This window comes from Rana temporaria, chromosome 3 (genome assembly GCF_905171775.1).
Source record: "Rana temporaria chromosome 3, aRanTem1.1, whole genome shotgun sequence".
Taxonomy (NCBI): Eukaryota; Metazoa; Chordata; class Amphibia; order Anura; family Ranidae; genus Rana; species Rana temporaria.
In genome coordinates, this window is record NC_053491.1 from 260,502,649 (window position 1) to 260,522,384 (window position 19,736).

At 42.1% G+C, this 19,736-nt stretch overlaps 1 protein-coding gene across 4 annotated transcripts in view; it reads right to left on the bottom strand.

Annotated features, from left to right (window-relative positions):
* Positions 1–19,736, bottom strand: part of ARHGAP26 (Rho GTPase activating protein 26) — a 644,209-nt gene that overhangs the window by 493,507 nt on the left and 130,966 nt on the right. For all 4 annotated transcript variants that reach the window (XM_040344603.1, XM_040344602.1, XM_040344605.1 and 1 more), the window contains exons 2-4: positions 9,998–10,093; positions 7,249–7,310; positions 2,323–2,394 (exon numbers count right to left, since the gene is read on the bottom strand). In XM_040344603.1, coding sequence (XP_040200537.1) covers positions 2,323–2,394; positions 7,249–7,310; positions 9,998–10,093 — 230 coding nt within the window. The remainder of the gene's footprint in view (positions 1–2,322; positions 2,395–7,248; positions 7,311–9,997; positions 10,094–19,736) is intronic.

Consider the following 19,736-nt stretch of genomic DNA (forward strand, 5'->3'; position numbering starts at 1 on the left):
AAATACATTTTATGGTAGGCAGAAAAATCTAATTTTCTTCCTCAACTAATGAGAGACACAAGAATTCAGATACAGTCAGGATGCCCAAAAACTGCTCAAATGAGGGTGGGCAACTCAACCACTAATGCCTCTTACACATGGTCGAACTTTTGACAGTGCAAAAGTCTGCCATGACCCCGTCGGAAGTCCGATGGACAAAAAGAGAACAAGTTCTCTATATAAGGTCCGTCGGACTTCCGAGAAAAAAAGTCAGATGGAGGCTACACACGGCTGGACTTTCCGAGAAAAAAAAGCCTGTATGAATTTTTTTTCTCGGAAAGTCTGGCCGTGTGTATGAGGGATAACAGGCTCACTATGCCTGTTCGGAATGAATGAAGGAACCTCTACTAGTCAGTGTAACCTGACCAAAGGGAGAGGATGAAGAATCCAACCTGATGCTTCACACAAGGATGGAAAAGTCTACAACCAGAGTGAAATGACTCCACATGGAAGGGAACACGGAACCTGAGCATGCGAGAAGCTGATCCTTCAGAACCCACCACAAACAGGTGAAACACATTCACAAACAAGGAGGAACGTATCCACAACCTGATGCGGTCAAGCCCACAGAAGGTATGGGTCCTAAGAGCAAAGCCAGTACAAAAAAAAAAAAAAAAGATTTAGACAAAAGAAGAACAGTCTGTCTACAAGGAAAGCATCAAGGCCTTAACACCCCTAGCTCTGAGGATCAAGAGGAATAGTAACGCCATTACTAAAAAGTGTGGCCCAGCCAGAAAACCAGTCTTACTTAGCAAAAAACACCAGAGAATGTACAGTAGTAGTACAACCCAAAAGCCCACAAGGAGTGTGATGTGATCGCTGAGACCAATAAAGAAGTGTAGAGTTTGATCGCAAAAATTCAACGTTACAGGAGGAATAGGGTGCAAGGTAGGCACCTTGATAATGATATGCAGAATGGAAATTAGACATTGGCCCTAGACTGGTGAAAAAGGAGCCACCAGAGGCATTGCGAAGGAAAAAACATCCCCTCTGATACTCTGAGGTGACACTTGGGACCACACAAGAACACTCTAGAGTCTGTCTAATCTCAACCCCAACTATGGGTCAAAAAAGCTCTTGAAACCTGCAGGGTCCACCAAAGCATTGCCGAGAAGCAAGAAGCAGAAATTTTTGCCAAAAAGCTAAGGTCATTCACAAAAAATCTAGAGAAAAAAAAGGGGGAGAAGAAAAATAATGGGTTAGACATTTCTTAACTGAGCTGAAGGAAGACTTCTATTCTCCTAGGACACTAGCAATAAACTGGGGCCTGCTGAGAATAAGAGGCATTATACTGGGGGCCGACTTACAATTTTTCTGTTTGATTCAAATAAAACATTAATTTGAAATGGTGTCAATAACACGGATTTACTTAAGGAGTTAAGAATCGTCACTTAAACTGTACAAGCGTTAACTTTGAATACACAATAATGATTAGACTAGGAGTTTGCTTTTCATGGGATTGGATAAATTAAGTAATTCTTCAAGCCATTTATTTTTTCAATCAACTCCTTTATTTTTTCCATTTTCTAACTTCAATACCACACTTCTGTCTTTGGCTTCGGTCCATCTCAAGGCTGACTTGTGGTATACCAAACACTGCAAACAGTCCTACCCATGGCCTTAATCCACCAGTGCATGGAGAAGTACAATATGGCTTCTAGTATAAAAATTACCTAAAATGTACTTTTCCCCATGATCTCCAAGTATCACATATCCTAACACTTAACCTCTCAGTTAACAGTCAAGCGCTCAGATGTAACAGTGCCGACAAATCATAATTTGCTATTCAAGACACCATTTGAGAAAGGACACAAATTCTGCAAATATTCTTCTTTGGTGGTAGCAGAGAGGTATGCTCTGGTGACTACTAAAAGCCAACATGAGAAATAAAACAGAGGAATCTAAAGGATCAAGTTTGGCACTCATTCACACCAACAGCATGCCTTAATGCGGTCAGTTGTGTGCTCTGTGAAAGAGCAGTGGGATGCATTGTAATGAGGGATTGCACGGTTTTCGTTTTCTTTTTTTGTAACTTTATTGAAGTTTTATGTGTTGCAGCGTAGTCGTAAAAAAAAAAAGTACAGGATGTTCTAATTTTTTCAGCACGCACTACTGCAGCACAGTGGTATAAACTGAACTAACAAGACATAAACCGATTGCCTTGTCTATGTGCTGGGACAGGCTGTCCAGTGCAGTCCAATATTTATAGTCATACGTTCTTCTCATCATACAAACTTCTGTAAATAGGCAGTTAGTACACATCCAGCTATGTGTATCTGTTACCTTGGCTGCACCAATCTGCTCCTTTCTGAATTTTTCAAGAGGTGTAATGAGAACTTCTCCAGCATTTTCAATCTATAAAAATGAATGCAAACATTAGTACTGAATACATCATAACAAGTGTTACATCAGCTGTACAATGGGGTAAGGCTTATCCCCCCCCCCTTCACCTTATGGGGCCGTGGCACTGTCAGTTTTGGGGTGGTTTTAGGTTATTTGCCCTCTACTTGGGCAAATTAGGTCAGGTGTTGTAGTAGTGGGTAGAAGTGATAAGGCTTGAATAGGATTGGTTAGAGTAGTCAGGTGACCATTAGAACTTTCTAACAGCGGAAGTCAGGGTCTATATAAGGGACCAGCTGACAGGATTCTTGGCCAGTCGCCAGGGAGGAAGACGTCACAAGGAGCGCCCATACCACCTGACAAGTGCATTATGGTGAATATACATATACTGAATGGTACTGGTTACTTCTGTGAAAAATTCTGGGGCCTTGATCTGAACCTCCAAGGCCTTACAAGTTACAGGTGGAGAAATAAAAGGAATCAATCATCATCATCTATAGCGGTCACTAGTGAACTCGGCTAAATCAACAGGTCTACAGAGAAAAAAATATATACATCTCCAATAAGCTAACAAATACAGTCACTTTTTAAAACGCAGAGTATCATCTTTTACTTCCTGGCACAATAATTCTGATATGACCCTTTGCTAAAAGAACTAAAGCTACCGTTTTATTCTTCTGTTACTTCAAACCTTTTATGGAAAAATCGGAATCCCAAATCAGATACCAGTAAGGCTTCTTCCCATTTTTTACTTCCAACTGCATTCTAATTTTGTATGTTAAACATCATTATAGGCATCTGGAAAGCTTCCCCCACTGACAGGATATCCCATCAGTCCAATGAGAGATCAGTCAAGATGTCAATTATAGCCCAGACCCGATTACAGATACTTATCTATTGTTTCCTGGAATGCAGGGCATTACTACAACATATCTGATAAAGCAAAGTACAAAAAGATCATGGGATTATGCGACGACCTACCTTGATACAGCCTGCCACTACTAATCAATAAAAATGCATTAAAATAAAAATGTTGAGTATAATCTCAATTCCCACTTCCCAAAAATTAATATAATGTATAGAAAACCAAACAGCACCTGCCTGGAAGCTTTAAGGGCTGCATTCACAACTGAGCATCATGTTTTTAGCATTTTTTATACAGCGTTTAAGCTCTTTTGAGCTTTGGCATTTTTTTTTTTTTATTAGCCAATAGAGCAAAATATTAATTAGTTTCATCATTTGTTGCTATGTTTAACGCTTTCATCAGATTTTTTTTATCATTATTTATGAATTATTAAAAAAAAAAAAATGTTGTTAGGGGTTATTTTTATTTATTATCATTTATTTTGTTAGCTTAGGGGTTATTATTAAAAAGGGGTTGTAAGGGTTCATTTTATTTTCTAGATAGGTTAAGTTAGTGCATTGTTGGAACACAGCGTCTCCCCGCAGGGATGTAGTCCCAAGGGAGGGGGCGAGCACGCTGACAAACCCCCAGTCAGAACGGCTCGGAAGATGGGGGCAAGCTTACTGAGGAGGAAGAGGAAGTGAAAAATTCAGACAAAGAAAAAAAAACATTTAGAAGGGAAAACGTAAGTGATCCAACAATGCACTAGCTTAAAAGAAACCTATTTAGAAAATAAAAAACAAACCTTTACAACATCTTTAAGATCAGGTGTTGGTATTGGGGTTTCTGGGGTTAGTATTATGGTTATTGGTTGGGGTTAGGATTATATACATATATAGTTACAAGAAAAACAAAATAAAAATAATACAATCCTATATACACAAAAAGATTTTTATATATATATATATATATATATATATATATATATATATATATATATATATATATATATATATATATATATATATATATATATATATATATATATATATATATATATATATATATATATATATATATATATATATATATATATATATATATATATTTCTCTATCTATATCTATTATTTTAAAATGTATAAAATCACACAATCCTATATACACAATCCTATACCCACAGTTGATCCAGAGGAAGGCATTAAGGCAATTTGTTATTATTGATATTTTATTTATGTATTATTTCTTTAAGCTTAATATTTATGTAGCTCATTATTTATTAATAAAAGTTATCATTTATTTTTGTATAATTATTGCATTTGAACGGGTGCACAGTCATGTTGGAACAGGAAGGGGCCATCCCCAAACTGTTCCCACAAAGTTGGGAGCATGAAATGGTCTTGGTATGTTGCCACCCTAAAGGTTTGCTTCACTGGAACGAAGGGGCCAAGCCCAACCCCTAAAAAAACAACCCCACACCATAATCCCCCCTCTACCAAATGATTTGGACCCGTGTATAAAACAAGATCCATTTGGGGTGGAGGAACTTGACTGGCCTACACAGTCCTGACCTGAATTAGAGTGCCTGACCTCACAAATTTACTTCTGGAAGAATGGTCAAACATTCCCATAAACACACTCCTAAACCTTGTGGCCTTCCCAGAAGAGTTGAAGCTGTTATAGCGGAAAGGGTAGGCTAACTCAATATTGAACCCCATGGACTAAGACTGGGATGCCATTAAAGTTCATGTAAAGGCAAACATCCCAATACTCTTGACAATATAGTGTAGTTATGACTATAGTCCTATAACTTACCTGCAGTGATGTATGTCCCATGTCTCTGCAGGGTACCCGGTCCTCTTTTTGATGCTCAACATCTCACAAGGCAGTGGGTAAAAACTTCAGTTCTTCAGGATGAACTGCATTCAAGATTGTTCGATGGTATCCCACCCCATTCCACCCTCCCATTTGTTTAGGAAAGCTTGTGCATTGGATTACACCAAACATGACCCAATCTCTGAATTGGGGAGAGTCCAATGAATAAGAAAATTATCTCCCCATTCAGAAACGGAGTTACATTCATTTGAAACAGCAGGCTTTTCTCAATGGATGAGAGGGGAGAAGGGTGTGGTTCTCTTTTATTTGGACCACATTGAATGCAAGTCAGCCCAAAGACGAAGATATTAACCCTTGCTGTGCTAGAAATTCAGCAATAGGAGTACCGGTAAATGATGTGACTGCAGCTACAGAGGAAAAAATATAACATCTGACTAAACTTCAGCTTTAATATATGTGCATACTATATATAGTAGGCTGCTCATATTTATCATACAAATTAATTTAATAAAACCTTACTTGCACTGGCCTTTCTTTTGACCTGCTTGGATTTTATTATTTTAATGTACAGTACAGGGTGGCACAGTGGTGTTTTGGTTAGCACTTTCGCCCAGCAGCAAAAGGGTTGTTGGTTCAAATCCCAACCATGGCACTACCTGCCTGGAGTTGCATATTCTCCCTCTGCCTGCATGGGTTTCCTCCCCCAGAGGCGATTCAGTTTGCATGTGTTGCGCTATATAAGTTTCTCACTCACTCTTCTTAAATTGGCCCCAATATGTGTATGTATGACAGAGAGTTAGGGACATTAGATTGTAAGTTCCTTGAGAGCAGGGACTGGTGTGTATGTACAATGTACAGTAAAACCTTTTATTGCAAGCATAATTCTTTCCGGAAGCATGCTTGTAATCCAAAGCACTTGTATATCAAAGCAAATTTCCCTATAAGAAATAATGGAAACTCAAAGGATTCGTTCCACAACCATTTATTCATAAGTCCTTCAGTCTATAGTCCATATAAAAAGATTATAGCAGTGTGAAAAGTTGTGTAACCATAAAATATCCATCCATAAATGGAAGCCTCCACAAGGGGATTAGAAACAAAATGCAGCAGAAGCTACAGAGTATAAAATAGAAGAAAGGCCCCTCTAAGTGTAGCAATATGGTTACATTTAATGAAGATACAACATTTAGCAACTCACATGGTTGATGATTAAAAGAGGCACATCCAAGTATGCAGGCATCCGGGGTAAAGCTGTCCACATAGACCGTGCGCCTCACCGCTGGTTCTCACCACTGTCAGTCTGCAATCGGGACCGGGAAGACTACCCTGCAGTAGTGATCTGAAAGTGAGGTTTGAACCGCTTATGGAGCACAGCGTGGAAGGGACGCCGTCAATGGCAGTGAGGACGATGGTCTAAGTCAGGGATCCTCAAACTATGGCCCTCCAGCTGTTGCGGAACTACAAATCCCATGAGGCATTGCAAAACTGACATTCACAGACATGACTAGGCATGATGGGAATTGTAGTTCCTGAACACCTGGAGGGCCGTAGTTTGAAGACCCCTGGTCTAAGTGGACAGCTTTACCTCAGATTCCTGCATACTTAGATGTGCCTGTTTTAATCATTAACCATGTGAGATTCTAAATGTTATACCTTCATTAAATGTAACTGTATTGCTACTCTTATGCCTTGTACACACGGTCGCACTTTTGACCGTGCAAAAGTCCGCCGTGAGTCCATCGGAAAGAAAGAGAATAGATTCTCTAGCTAAGGTCCATCGGACTTCCTAAAAAAAAAAAAAAAAGTCCGATGGAGGCTACACACGAGAAAAAAAGTACGAGGCATTAGCGCCTCTCTATTTTTTACTCGTATATCAAGACATCACTTGTATATCAAGTCACAATTTATTAAAACATTTTGCTTGTCTTACAAAACGCTCTCTAACCAAGTTACTCTCAAACCAAGGTTTTACTGTACAAGTAAAGCGCTGTGTAAAAATAATATTAATAAGACACAAAAAACACCCATTGTAATGACCCATGATACTGGAGTCTAACAATATGACAAACCTGATGGCCCTAGAATTGAAATGATTTACTGGCCATAGTGCAAGTTCTGAGACATGACACACCTGCTAGGCTGCATTATGTTTGGCCATTTGTCAACATCCTGTGTCAGTGGGACCACTTACCATCCGCATCCGTTCATCTTCAAGATTGCCCAGTACAGCAGCGAATTCCTGCAGAGACCTGGCTGGAGAGGCAATGGAAGGAAATTAGAACAATACAGTGCCGCCGCAAGGGATGTCAGCATACAGCAGCAGTACAGATAGCTTCCTGTATGAATGTCAGCAGACTTGCTACTGGGATTGTTTCCATGTGTACTTCTGAAGAGAAAATGAGGTGGACTCCCAATATTACAAAAATCTTATTGTCATTTATTTCATATTTTCCATTTAAAACTTACGTTTTTAACTGCTACATAAACTGCAATGAGAAGGTTCCCAGTGCATGGCTTTTTCTGGCTTCCCAGACCTACCCAGCTATGGTATACTGAGAAGGAAGGTCAGAAGCTAAAATGCTGTTTTTGTGAACAATTAGGCATGGGGACACTTTAAATAGACTAGAACTTCATTTATTTCCCTCATGGTTGTGCAGAGAATGACAAATTAAACCAGATCACGTATAGCTGACAAGTGTTGTTATTTGCTAGATCTCATCTACAAAAGCAATATCGAAAAGGGAATGCTGTCAAGTTGCATGGTCCCCTGCAGCAAAGAAACATCAGAATAATAAACACCAACAATATCGTCCTTAACACCATAATTAAAACTAAACTTGTATAGAAAGAAATATGCCATCTGCCCTTGCAAACTTATTTCTGACAATGCTAGTTGGCTTTCTCTGGCTTCACTACATAAAGCAGGGATGGCGAACGTTGGCACTTCAGATGTTTTGGAACTACATTTCCCATGATGCTCATCTACACTGCAGAGTGCAAGAGCATCATGGGAAATGTAGTTCCAAAACATCTGGGGTGCCAAGGGTGGCCACCACTGGCATAAGGAATCACATGCCTAAAACAAGCATGTACCCATTAAAGTCAAAACATCCAATCAGTACATGTCAAAGGAAAATATCTCTAAGCCACACATCATGAAGCAGACCCATGTGCATGATGTGAGATGAATGGCAGCCTCAGTCCAAACTCCAACCAGGCTAAGCGTCCGGGCTGAGGTTGCCATTCATCTCACTTCATGCACATGGGTCTGCTTCACAATCTTTTCCATTGACATTGCTATAGCTTGGAGGTAGGACAAGCTCCCTGACCCTGCCTGCACTCACAGTGGTCTAGTTGGACTTTACCTCTCCACCTGAGCGACACTTAAATTTGATCTCATCAGTATACTTTCTCAAGGTCAGAGACAAGGTATTCAGCAACTGGACTGTCATGACAAACAGGAAAGTGCCATTTTGGAAAGGTCAGGAATGGCAATATGCCAAGTTCTTTTTCACCAAAGGAGTTCCTTTAAAGAGGAATACTTCTGCAAAAAGTGGTATATCACTTGTAGCCACAGGCCACACTAGGGAGGAAAGGGTGCCACCAAAGGGAGGAGGAAGTGGGCAGAGAGTCCAGAAACTCCAGGCTCAGCCTCTCCTCCTCTTTGCATGTCCCTGTAAAGGTGAAAGTGGTGAGCGGTAACGTGAGGTTAGCAAGGATATAAGGGGGGGGGGGGGTTGTAATATAACCTAGAAGCTGATTGCATACTAAACACAGCTGCATCAGATTCAGTGTGCACCAGTTTTAGTAAATCCCCCAGAGCAAGCAGTGGCAGAGTTGCTGGGTGGCAGAGGGAATGCTGGGTTTTGAGCTTCAGTGTCAGAGTTTCAGGGCTGGTGGCAGGAGAGTTAGAGTCAATGGTGTGGATGTAAGGAGATATAATGTCTGGGTGCAATGTCAGGGGTGCTGGGAGGCAGGGTTGTACGAAGATATAATGTCTGGGTGCAGAACGTCAGGGGTGCTGGGAGGCAGGGATGGTGTGGATGTACGAAGATATAATGTCTGGGTGCAGAATGTCAGGGGTGCTGGGAGGCAGGGAGGTTTAGAGTGAATGCTGTGGTATATTGTTTGAATGCAGTGTGTCAGGGTACAGGGTACGTCACAAGCAATGCAGCACACCACAACGCACACACCACTAGTTCCATCTCCACTGCCCTGCATTGGGATCCAGGTCCAGAACTGTCTGTCATAATGAAACACACATTAACTTGTATGCAGTAATGTAACAACGTAGTAGAAAGGGGTCTTTAAATATTTATCTGCACTGCTATTCATGTAATGTGTGGCCTATAAGACTACCGTGCATGCACATGCAGCATGACCCAGGTACTAATAGAGTGAGCCTTGGCATGAAGTGACAGTGCTGCCACAATAAGTGGCAAAGGGATGCATGTGGCCTCCAGGCTTGCGACATATTAGTTACCAACACTAGCCTGATTGATACACACAGTAATGGGCACACTAAGGGGCAGATGCATGAATCAACAGGCAGATTAGATTATTTACATTTACGCGTGGTAGTAGGGTGACCACGTGTCACGGATTGCCCAGGACAGTCCCGCATTTTGCAGGTCTGTCCCGGGCACCTTCATTCCAGGACAATACAGTGTCCCGGAATGAAACTGACACAGCCACCCCCTGAGCCAATCTGATGCCCCCAAAAAAGGGCTCCACATTGCCGCTTTACTCACTGACAGTACTTGTCCTGCTCTGGAATGCCTGTCGGGTAGTGTACCTGTCAGTTAGGTAAAGTTTGATATTCTGAACACACTGGCATTAATGTCAAGCAGGAAATAACTAGCTCTTCATGTAAAATCTGTTGGAACACTTTCAGAGACCACGTAACAGGTAAGTCCCAATACACAGCAGGCTTCACTTACCAATGCAGATTTCATCATCAGTTTCTGCATCGCCGATGCACCGGAATTTGAATTCATTCAGTGAACCAGCAAATTTCCTCTTTGCGGATGACAGAGCTGTAGGGAAAGAGAAATGATTCAGACACGTGCAGAGAGGAACATAATAAAGCTGTTTACACATTGCCTGCAAGCACAGTATGTTTAATATGTTTCTATAGAAATCCTGCTGATATGATCAATGTATTCCTTTACACGTAATTCAAATATCCTACGTTCACACCAGAGGAAGTACGCTAATACTAGAAACATTCAAACTATTTGAGATATTATTAAACTCAAATTCAACTTGGATATGATTGTCACACGTTTACATGCTTGCCTAATCAAATTATTACATCAAATGTACAGATTTGTAGATAAGCCACATAAGCGCTGGTGTGCGCGGTATCGGGAGGAGTGCCGATGACTGAAAATGGGGCATCATACTGAAGCCTTCTTTCCTCAAACGTTATTGAAATGTTACATTTTGACCTTTTTTTTCCAGTTCTGTTCACTGTGAATGTAATACTGAGTCACAACACGCATCAACAAAAAAGGTACAGTAGGGCTAAAACAACTATTCGACGCAATTCATTATAATCGATAAAAAAAATAGTTGGCAGCCATTTTCATTATTGATTAGTTGGCCTGCATACAGAATGCATATTTTGTTTACATATCAGAAAATGCAGTGTTGTATCAGTGAAAATACCATCCATACGTGTCCATATACACAGTGCAGCACACATACAGCTCAGTACACCCTCCATACATGTCAGCATACACAGTGCAGCACACATACAGCTCAGTACACCATTCATACATGTCAGTATACACAGACTTCAGTATCACGTTAAGGGCTCTGTGCAAGGAAGATCAGCATCTGAACCCAGAGAATCTGGGGGCCAATAGACTGGAGCTAATATAAAAGGCATTACAATTACCCACGCTTACACTGATGCAGGGCAGGATTCCCAGCGATTCCTGTTTGTTTGTCACACCACATGACAAAACGCACTGCATTTATGCAAATTGCTTACTCATACCCCAAAAACGGTTCACAAAACCCAGTGCTATTTAGCAGAATCAGATCAGATTGGTGTTCTCCAATTCAAGAGCAGCACTTTTTTCAAACAAAAAGAATGGGTGCAAATCACACTGCAAAGAATAGCAGCACTTTACCATACAAGGGAATTTAGAGTAGCAAGAATGGACCAGCACTTTACTATACAAGGGGAGTTACAGTACCAAAAATGGATCAGCACTTTACTATACAATAAAAAAATAAAAAAAGTCTGTGCTCAAAACCAGATAAAATATATGGAGGTTCTAACGAGTCTGACCACATGTCAACATCTAATTTTCTGAATTAAGCCTCTGCACACATGTACAATATGTGTATATTGTTTGGATTGGGGCCGATTTTATTTTTTATCGATCCTCGAATAGGGCATAAACCAAAAAAGAAACCCACAGAGGCTCTAGGCCTACCCCAAAATAGAAAATGAATTCTGGGACTTTGCTTTAAACAGTCTGGCTGGCAGCTGGCTGTGCAGACATCATTCAGCTGCCAAATGAACTTTTGTACAAAGGATCATTCTACAAATTGGGCAAATGTCCATTTGTGTCCCTATTGAAGAGAAGAATTCTTCAGATATCACCTGCGGCAGCTTATTTTGGGAAAAACGGATCAGCTGTGAGAATTCAACCCTGCCAATTGACTTCCCTCCCAAAAATATTCAGTCAGGGTCCAGTGATGACTGCCATTATCAGAACGGCCTACAAACATATGACATATGACACTCCGCTTTCATTGTGGTTCCTCCTGCTTGCCCCAATAGATCTACTGCAGGGGTGTCCAAACTTTTTTCAAAGAGGGCCACATTTGATGAAGTGAACATGAGTGAGGGCCGACTATTTGGCCTGACATTCTTTGAACCATTAAAATTTGATCCAAGTGTGTTCGTGCGTGCACTAATTCACTGCCCAACAAGAATTCTCTTGCCTTTGTGGCTGTGTGTGGTGAAGAGATGAGCTTTGGCGTTTTATTTGGATATACTGTATATATATCTCTTTTGTGGCCCCAACAAATCCTGAGCGCTGTTTAGGACTTAGGCCCCTTTCAGACTGGGGCGGGAGCTGCGGTGGCGGTATAACGCCGCTAAAAATAGCGGCGCTATACCGCCGGAATTGCCGCGGGTATCAGCCGCTAGCGGTGCGGTATTAACCCCCACTAGCGGCCGATAAAGAGTTAATACCGCCCGCAATGCGCCTCTATAGAGGCGCATTTCGGGCGGTATTGCCGCGGTTTCCCATTGTTTTCAATGGGAAGGAGCGGTGAAGGAGCGGTATACATGCCGCTCCTCTCACCGCTCCAAAGATGCTGCTGACAGGAGATTTTTTTGTCTCCCGCCAGCGCATCGCCTCAGTGTGAAAGCCCTCGGGCTTTCACATTGAGTGTGCAGTGAAGGAGCTTTTCAGGCGCGATAGCAGCGCTATTTTTAGCGCTGTACCGCCTGAAAAACTCCTCAATGTGAAAGGGGCCTAAGGGTGAGCTTGGGAGTGTTATTTGGATATACCGTATTTATCAGCGTATAACACGCACAGGCTTACCATTGCCATGAATGCAGCCTCACCATTGCCATCAATGCAGCCTTACCATTGCCATCAGTGCAGCCTGATCGATGCCCATCTGCAGCCTCGGAGGGGACAGGAAGGGGGAGGGACAAGTGCCATCAGATTACAAACAGGAGAATTTCTTGTTTACTCGTGGCCTCTTTAATACAAAGTCCCACCTCCTATGATAAACAGAACAGTAATCCAATGGCATCCCAGGAAACAGGACTTCCTATTACAGACGCCGCAGAGTAAATGGGAGATTCTCTTCATGTAATCCGACGGCACACGTCCTGTCCCCTCCGAGGCAGCTCTGATAAATACGGTATATATCTTTTGTGGCCCCCAGGGCACATGTGAGGTCTCAATGGCTATATATATATATCCAAATGCCCAAGGGGGCCATATTAAATCACCAGGGGGGCCGCAATTGGCCCCTGGGCCGGACTTTGGCCATGCCTGATCTACTGTGTCTTGTAGGGGTATAAGGGCTGGCAGAAGAAATCACATCACACAGCAGATAATATGGCTGGATAACAGTGGTGCTATGGAGCACGCAAGATGTGGGAGAAAGACAATTGGGGTCATTTACAAAAGGCAAAACCACTTTGCACCAAGTGCAAAGTACAGTTGGAAGTGCAGTCGCTGTAGATCTGAGGGGGACATGCAAGGAAAATAAAACCGCATTTTAGCTTGCACATGATTAGATGATAAAATCAGCAGAGCTTCCCCACATTTCAGATCTACCCCTCAGATTTACAGCGACTGCACTTCCAAGTGAACTTTCAGTGCAATTTCAAGTGCTCTTTGCACTTGTTTTGCAAAGTGGATTTGCCTTTCATAAATAACCCCCATTGTCATTGCAAGGTGCATGATTTTTAGACATAAAGGCTATATTTACATAGGAATGGGCAGCGGCTGGAGGACTCTCCAGCAATTAAGAAAAAGGGGAGTTTTTTGGGACTTTAAATGAGGCATTGACAGGGTAGGGCCATATGCCTCCATCGCTATTACAAGATAAATAAAAACAGCAGGGAGTTGAGACTTTGAATGAAACACACGACTGCAATCTGGTAAAAAAAAATGATATAAAACTGTATACAAACTCACATATATTTATCAATACATACATGTACACATGACATAAACCAGGGCTCGACAAAAAGCGGGCGCCAGGTCGCAATTGCGACAAGAAATTGTGACCTGGCGCCTGCGCCCGCTGGTAATAGAGGCAGCGGCTTTGCGGCCTACAAGGCCGCGGCCTCAGTTACCGGCCGCCATGGGCCCGCTGATCGCGGCGGGGAGGTGGGGGCGCACAGAGGCACAGTGTGCCCCCGTGCGCCCCCACCTCGGCCAGTAATTGAGGCCGCGGCTTTGTGAAGTGCCAAGCTTCCTTCTGTGACCTGCGCCATCTGGTGGTGGCTGTTGGCATTACAAGTAAAACAGGAGTTCTAATATGTAATTTTTCACTGCCATCTCCTTCCCTCATTAGAACCCCCAAACATTATATATATTTTTTATTCTAACACCCTAGAGAATAAAATGGCGATCTTTGCAATACTTTCTGTCACGCCGTATTTGCGCAGCGGCCTTGCAAGCACACTTTTTTGGGGAAAAAATACACTTTAATTAAAAAATAAGACAACAGTAAAGTTAGCCCAATTTTTTTTTAAATTGGGAAAGATATTGTTACGCAGAGTAAATTGATACCCAACATGTCACGCTTCAAAATTGCGTCCGCTCGTGGAATGCCGACAAACGTTTACCCTTTAAAATCTCCATAGGCGACATTTAAAAAATTCTACAGGTTGCATGTTTTGAGTTACAGAGGAGGTCTAGAGCTAGAATTATTGCACTCGCTCTAACGATCGCGGCGATACCTCACATGTGTGGTTTGAATACCGTTTACATATGCCGGCGCTACTCACGTATGTGTTCGCTTCTGCGCGCGAGCTCGTCAGGACGGGCGCGTTTTTTGGCTCCTAACTTTTTCAGCTGGCTCCTAGATTCCAAGCAAATTTGTCAAACCCTGACATAAACACATGACAATACAAATATATAGTATCTAATTTAATAAATTCATCTATGTACACGTGTTTCACCATGACATATTACAGTAATAAAAAGTATATCTGATTAGTAGCACATTATAGATTCATATATGTTCACATGTTCCATCGTAGCATAATACAATTGTACAAAATGTTGATTATAGATTCATATTATGTTGATGTTGGATTAGAGAGATATTTAGGTCATAATGTACTATTAATCAGAAATACTTTTTATTACTGTAATATGTCATGACGAAACGCGTACATAGATGAATTTATTAAATGTGATACTATATATTTGTATTATGTCATGATTAAACATGTGTACATATATGTATTAATAAATAAATGTGCTTTTATATATTTATCATTTTTGACAGATTGTAGCCACGTGTTTCATTCGAAGTCCCAACTCCCCGCTGTTTTTGTTTAACTCTCCAGCAGCCGTTTCCGATTGCGCTAGTGCGGCAGTGTGGTGTGCGATTCAACACATCACACAGCTCCTTTTTTCTTTGTACAAACTTCATTTGAATTGTACAAAAAAGTACATTTCGTTCCAGCGATGCGATGCGCTGTGCTGCTGTAGAGTGCCATGTGGTTCTGTACAGTGCGATGCGATAAAATACAGCATGTCAACATTTTATCGCAGCAGCACAGCGCCAATCTGTGTTACAGCGAGAAGGAGACACACAAAAACCAATAGTTTTCAGTGTGTCCTTGCGGTGACAGGCGTTTACAAAATAGTAAATGTTTGAATTAGCCCTAAAGTTTAGAGACAGGGTCAAAGTAGTGGTAGGAATCCAAAACATGGTAAAATAGAACACACTGGAGCATCACTAATGACTCGTACACACGATCCGAATATCGTACGACTTTTTTCGCTTAATAGTCGCAAGTAGAAATTAAATAGGTTAATGCAAGGGTAGTGTGTGCTACATTTGGGGTAGGTTTACACCACAGCGTGTGCATTGGCACATATGCATTTAAACCCCGAATTGTGCACTTAGTGCAAAAGGTTGATGCTGCACTTAAACATTCAGCCACTTTAGTAGCTACAATTTCTTGGTACAAAAATTGCTAATCAGTCAATCAAATGGCAGTAACTCAATGCATTTAGGCATGGTGAAGAAAAATTCAAACTGAGCATCAGAATGGGCAAGAAAGGGGATTTAAAGGGGTTGTAAGGGAAAAATGTTTTGCCTAAATAGCTTCCTTTACCTTAGTGCAGTCCTCCTTTACTTACCTCATCCTTCAATTTTGCTTTTAAATGTCCTTATTTCTTCTGAGAAATCCTCACTTCCTGTTCTTCTGTCTGTAACTCCACACAGTAATGCAAGGCTTTCTCCCTGGTGTGGAGAAAGCCTCTTGAGGTGGGAAAGGGCGAGCAGGAGTGTCAGGACGCCCACTAACACACAGCTCCTTTCTCTATCTGCAAAGTAGAGAACGTCCTGACTTGCCTGCTCGCCCCCTTAAGAGGCTTTCTCCACACCAGGGAGAAAGCCTTGCATTACGGTGTGTAGTTAGACAGACAGAAGAACAGGAAGTGACGATTTCTCAGAAGAAATAAGGACATTTAAAAGCAAAATCGAAGGATGAGGTAAGTGAAGGAGGACTGCACTAAGGTAAAGGAAGCTATTTAGGGGGAAAAAAAAATTCCTTTACAACCCCCTTTAAGTGACTTTGAACATGGCATGGTTGTTGGTGCCCGACGGGCAGGTCTGAGTATTTAAAAAACTGCTGATCTACTGGGATTTTCATGCACAATCATATCTAGAGTTTACAGAGAATGGTCCGAAAAAGAGAAATTATCCAGTGAGCAGCAGGTGCGTGGATGAAAATGCCTTGTTGATGTCAGAGGAGGTCGTCAGGCAACAGGTACTTAAAGTGGAGGTTCACCCAAAAAGATACATTTTTAACATTAGATTGAGGCATGTTTTGTCAAGGGGAATCGGGTGGTTTTTTTTAAAAATCGAAGCAGTACTTACCGTTTTAGAGAGCGATCTTCTCCGCAGCTTCCGGGTATGGGCTGCGGGACTGGGCGTTCCTATTTGATTGACAGGCTTCCGACAGACGCATACATCGCGTCACGATTTTCCGAAAGTAGCCGAACGTCGGTGCGCAGGCGCCGTATAGAGCCGCACCAACGTTCGGCTTCTTTCGGCTACTCGTGACGCGATGTATGCGACCGTCGGAAGCCTGTCAATCAAATAGGAATGCCCATTTCTGAAGACCATACCCGGAAGCGGCGGAGAAGATCTATCTCTAAAACGTTAAGTACTTCTTCGATTTTAATAAAAACACCCGATTCCCCTTGACAAAATGAGCATCAATCTAATGTTAAAAAAAAAATTGGGGTTTACTCCCGCTATAAATAACCACTTGTTACACCAAGGTATGCAGAATACCATCTCTGAACACACAACACATCGCACCGGATGCCACTCCTGTCAGCCAAGAACAGAAAACTGAGGCTGCAATTCGCACAGGCTCACCAAAATTGGACAATAGAAGATAGGAAAAACGTTGCCTGGTCTGTTAAGTCCGGATTTGGCGTAAACATGAAAGCATGGATCAATCCTGCCTTGTAGCAATGGTTCAGACTGATGGTGGTGGTGTAATGATGTTGGGGATATTTTCTTGGCACACTTTGGGCCCCTTAGTACCAGTTGAGCATCATCTAAATGCCACAGCCTACCCAAGTATTATTGCCGACCATGACCATCCCTTTAGGACTACAGTGTACCCATCTTCTGATTGCTACTTTCAGAAGGATAATGAACCATGTCACAAAGCTTACATCATCCCAAAGTGGCAATGAGTTCACTGAACTCCAATGGCCTCCACAGACATCAGATCTCAAACCAATAGAGCACCTTTGGGATGTGGTGAAACTGGAGATTCGCATCATGGATGTTCAGCCCACAAATCTGCAGCAACTGTGTAATGCTATCATGTCAATATGGACCAAAATCTCTGAGGAATGTTTCCAACACCTTGCTGAATCTATGCCACAAAGAATTAAGGCAGTTCTGAAGGCAAACGGGGTCCAACCCAGTACTAGCAAGGTGTACCTAATAAAGTGGCTGGCGAGTGTATATTCCAGACATAAGGAAAATCTAGAAATAATTACTTAAAATGTGTGCAAAACCAATATGTCAATAACAGTAATAAGTTGTATATAATAATAACTCCTAACAAAAGACTTCATATACAGTAAAATATACATCACAGGACATATAATCTAAACTTGTGCATGACCCACGTTCAATAGTCCCACACTAACTTGCAATAGTCCGACTACCAAGCGTGCCGATTCCTTTATCAAATGGTAATCTCCAAATGAAATATCGGAGTCTCCAAAGACCACTCCATAAAATAGAGATACATGGGAGGAAAGAGCCAAGGACCATAGAGTAGTATTGCTTAAAACTACATAATTTATTTGAAGCAAATATTTTCACAAATATAAAAGCATCTCACAGGTAAAAAAACACTACATCAGAGAACATCAGTAGGTATATAACATGAGCTACTGGCCTCGCCCTACACGAGTTTCTTCTTCACAACGGATGTTTTCAAGAAATGGAAGAAAGGAGGCACATGCGCACTGCATTTTTTCATAGGTGGCATTGTGCTTTTATGCATTTTTAAGGCTTTTTCCTCGTCAGATTACAACTGAACATTCAAGCTCTCAAATAGCTGATGTGCAGCATTACGAAAACTGCAGCTCTGCATAGATGGCACCATCCTCTGCAGATATGAAAAAAAGAAGACTTTAGTTCCACATTTTAACCCTTCCTGGTTCTGAAATGAATAAAACACTTCAGGCTGAAGTTCGACTTGGAGGCTGAGATCAAACTTGTACGACAAACACTCCGACTTTCGGAGCTCATGACGCATGACGTGTGAAAATCAATGTTTCCCTATGAGAGCCATCTTAACTGGTCTGACACAAGTTGGTCCAACTTTGAAAATGCTCCCTGCACTACTTTGGTCTGACTTTGATCCTACTTCAGCCCATTGAATATCACTGAAGACGGATCAAAGTTGGATCACCGTCTTAACTGATCCGACTTTGGCATGCGACTTGTGCTCCCATAATCTTGAAGGGGAACCCCATGAGAATAAAAAAAAATATGCCCCTTATGCCGTCACCACCCCATCAAGCACCCCCCCCCCCTGTATTGCCTCAACGAGGGGGGGGGGTGCTTGATGGGGTGGTGACAGCATAAGGGGAATGGCCTCTGACATCACCAGATGGCTCCGCCCCTTGTCTTTATAAGTCATAGCATTACACCGGGAGACCACGTAGAGGCAACATAGAGAGAAGTGCACAGAAGAGACCCCGGCAGAGGGAGAAGAACCGGAGAGGGCTAGAAGACATCAGCAGAGAGTGGAGGAGAACTGGAGAGGGAAGAAGAACTGCCCGAAGACATCAGAGCCAAAGAGGGAACAAGGAAAGTGACGCCGGAGCTGCCGGAGCTGCCTTAATAAACTACTTTAAAAAAACGGTGTACTGCGTTTTATTTTTGACACTTTTTTTTTTGGTGAATGGGTGAATTCACATAGGGTGAGGTGCCCCCTCGTAAAAAGTGGGCTAACAGGTTCAGATAAGCCCACCGCTCACAGACCCCGACAACCAACGGCCAGGGTTGTCAGGAAGAGGCCCTTACCCTCATCAACATGTGGAAAAGGTGCTTTGGGGTGGGGACACACTTCACCATGTTGAGAGCATGTGGCCTGGTATGAGCCAGAGAGGGGGAGGACACTTTGACACCCTTTTCCTGACCTGCCAGGCTGCATGCTCGGATAAGGGTCTGGTATGGATCTTGGGGGGGAACCTAGGGGCTTGGTATGGTGTTGGAGGGGGAACCAATGCTGTTTTTTTTTTTTTTGTAGGGCTGTTACTGATTCAAATTTTTGTGTTCGATCAATTTTTTTTTAATCAGTTAATCTACTAATTTCGATTATAACGCACATACAGATCCAACTACTTTTAGCTGATCTCCTTGCAGGCTGATTCACAGTGCAGCTACCAACCACCACTGGAA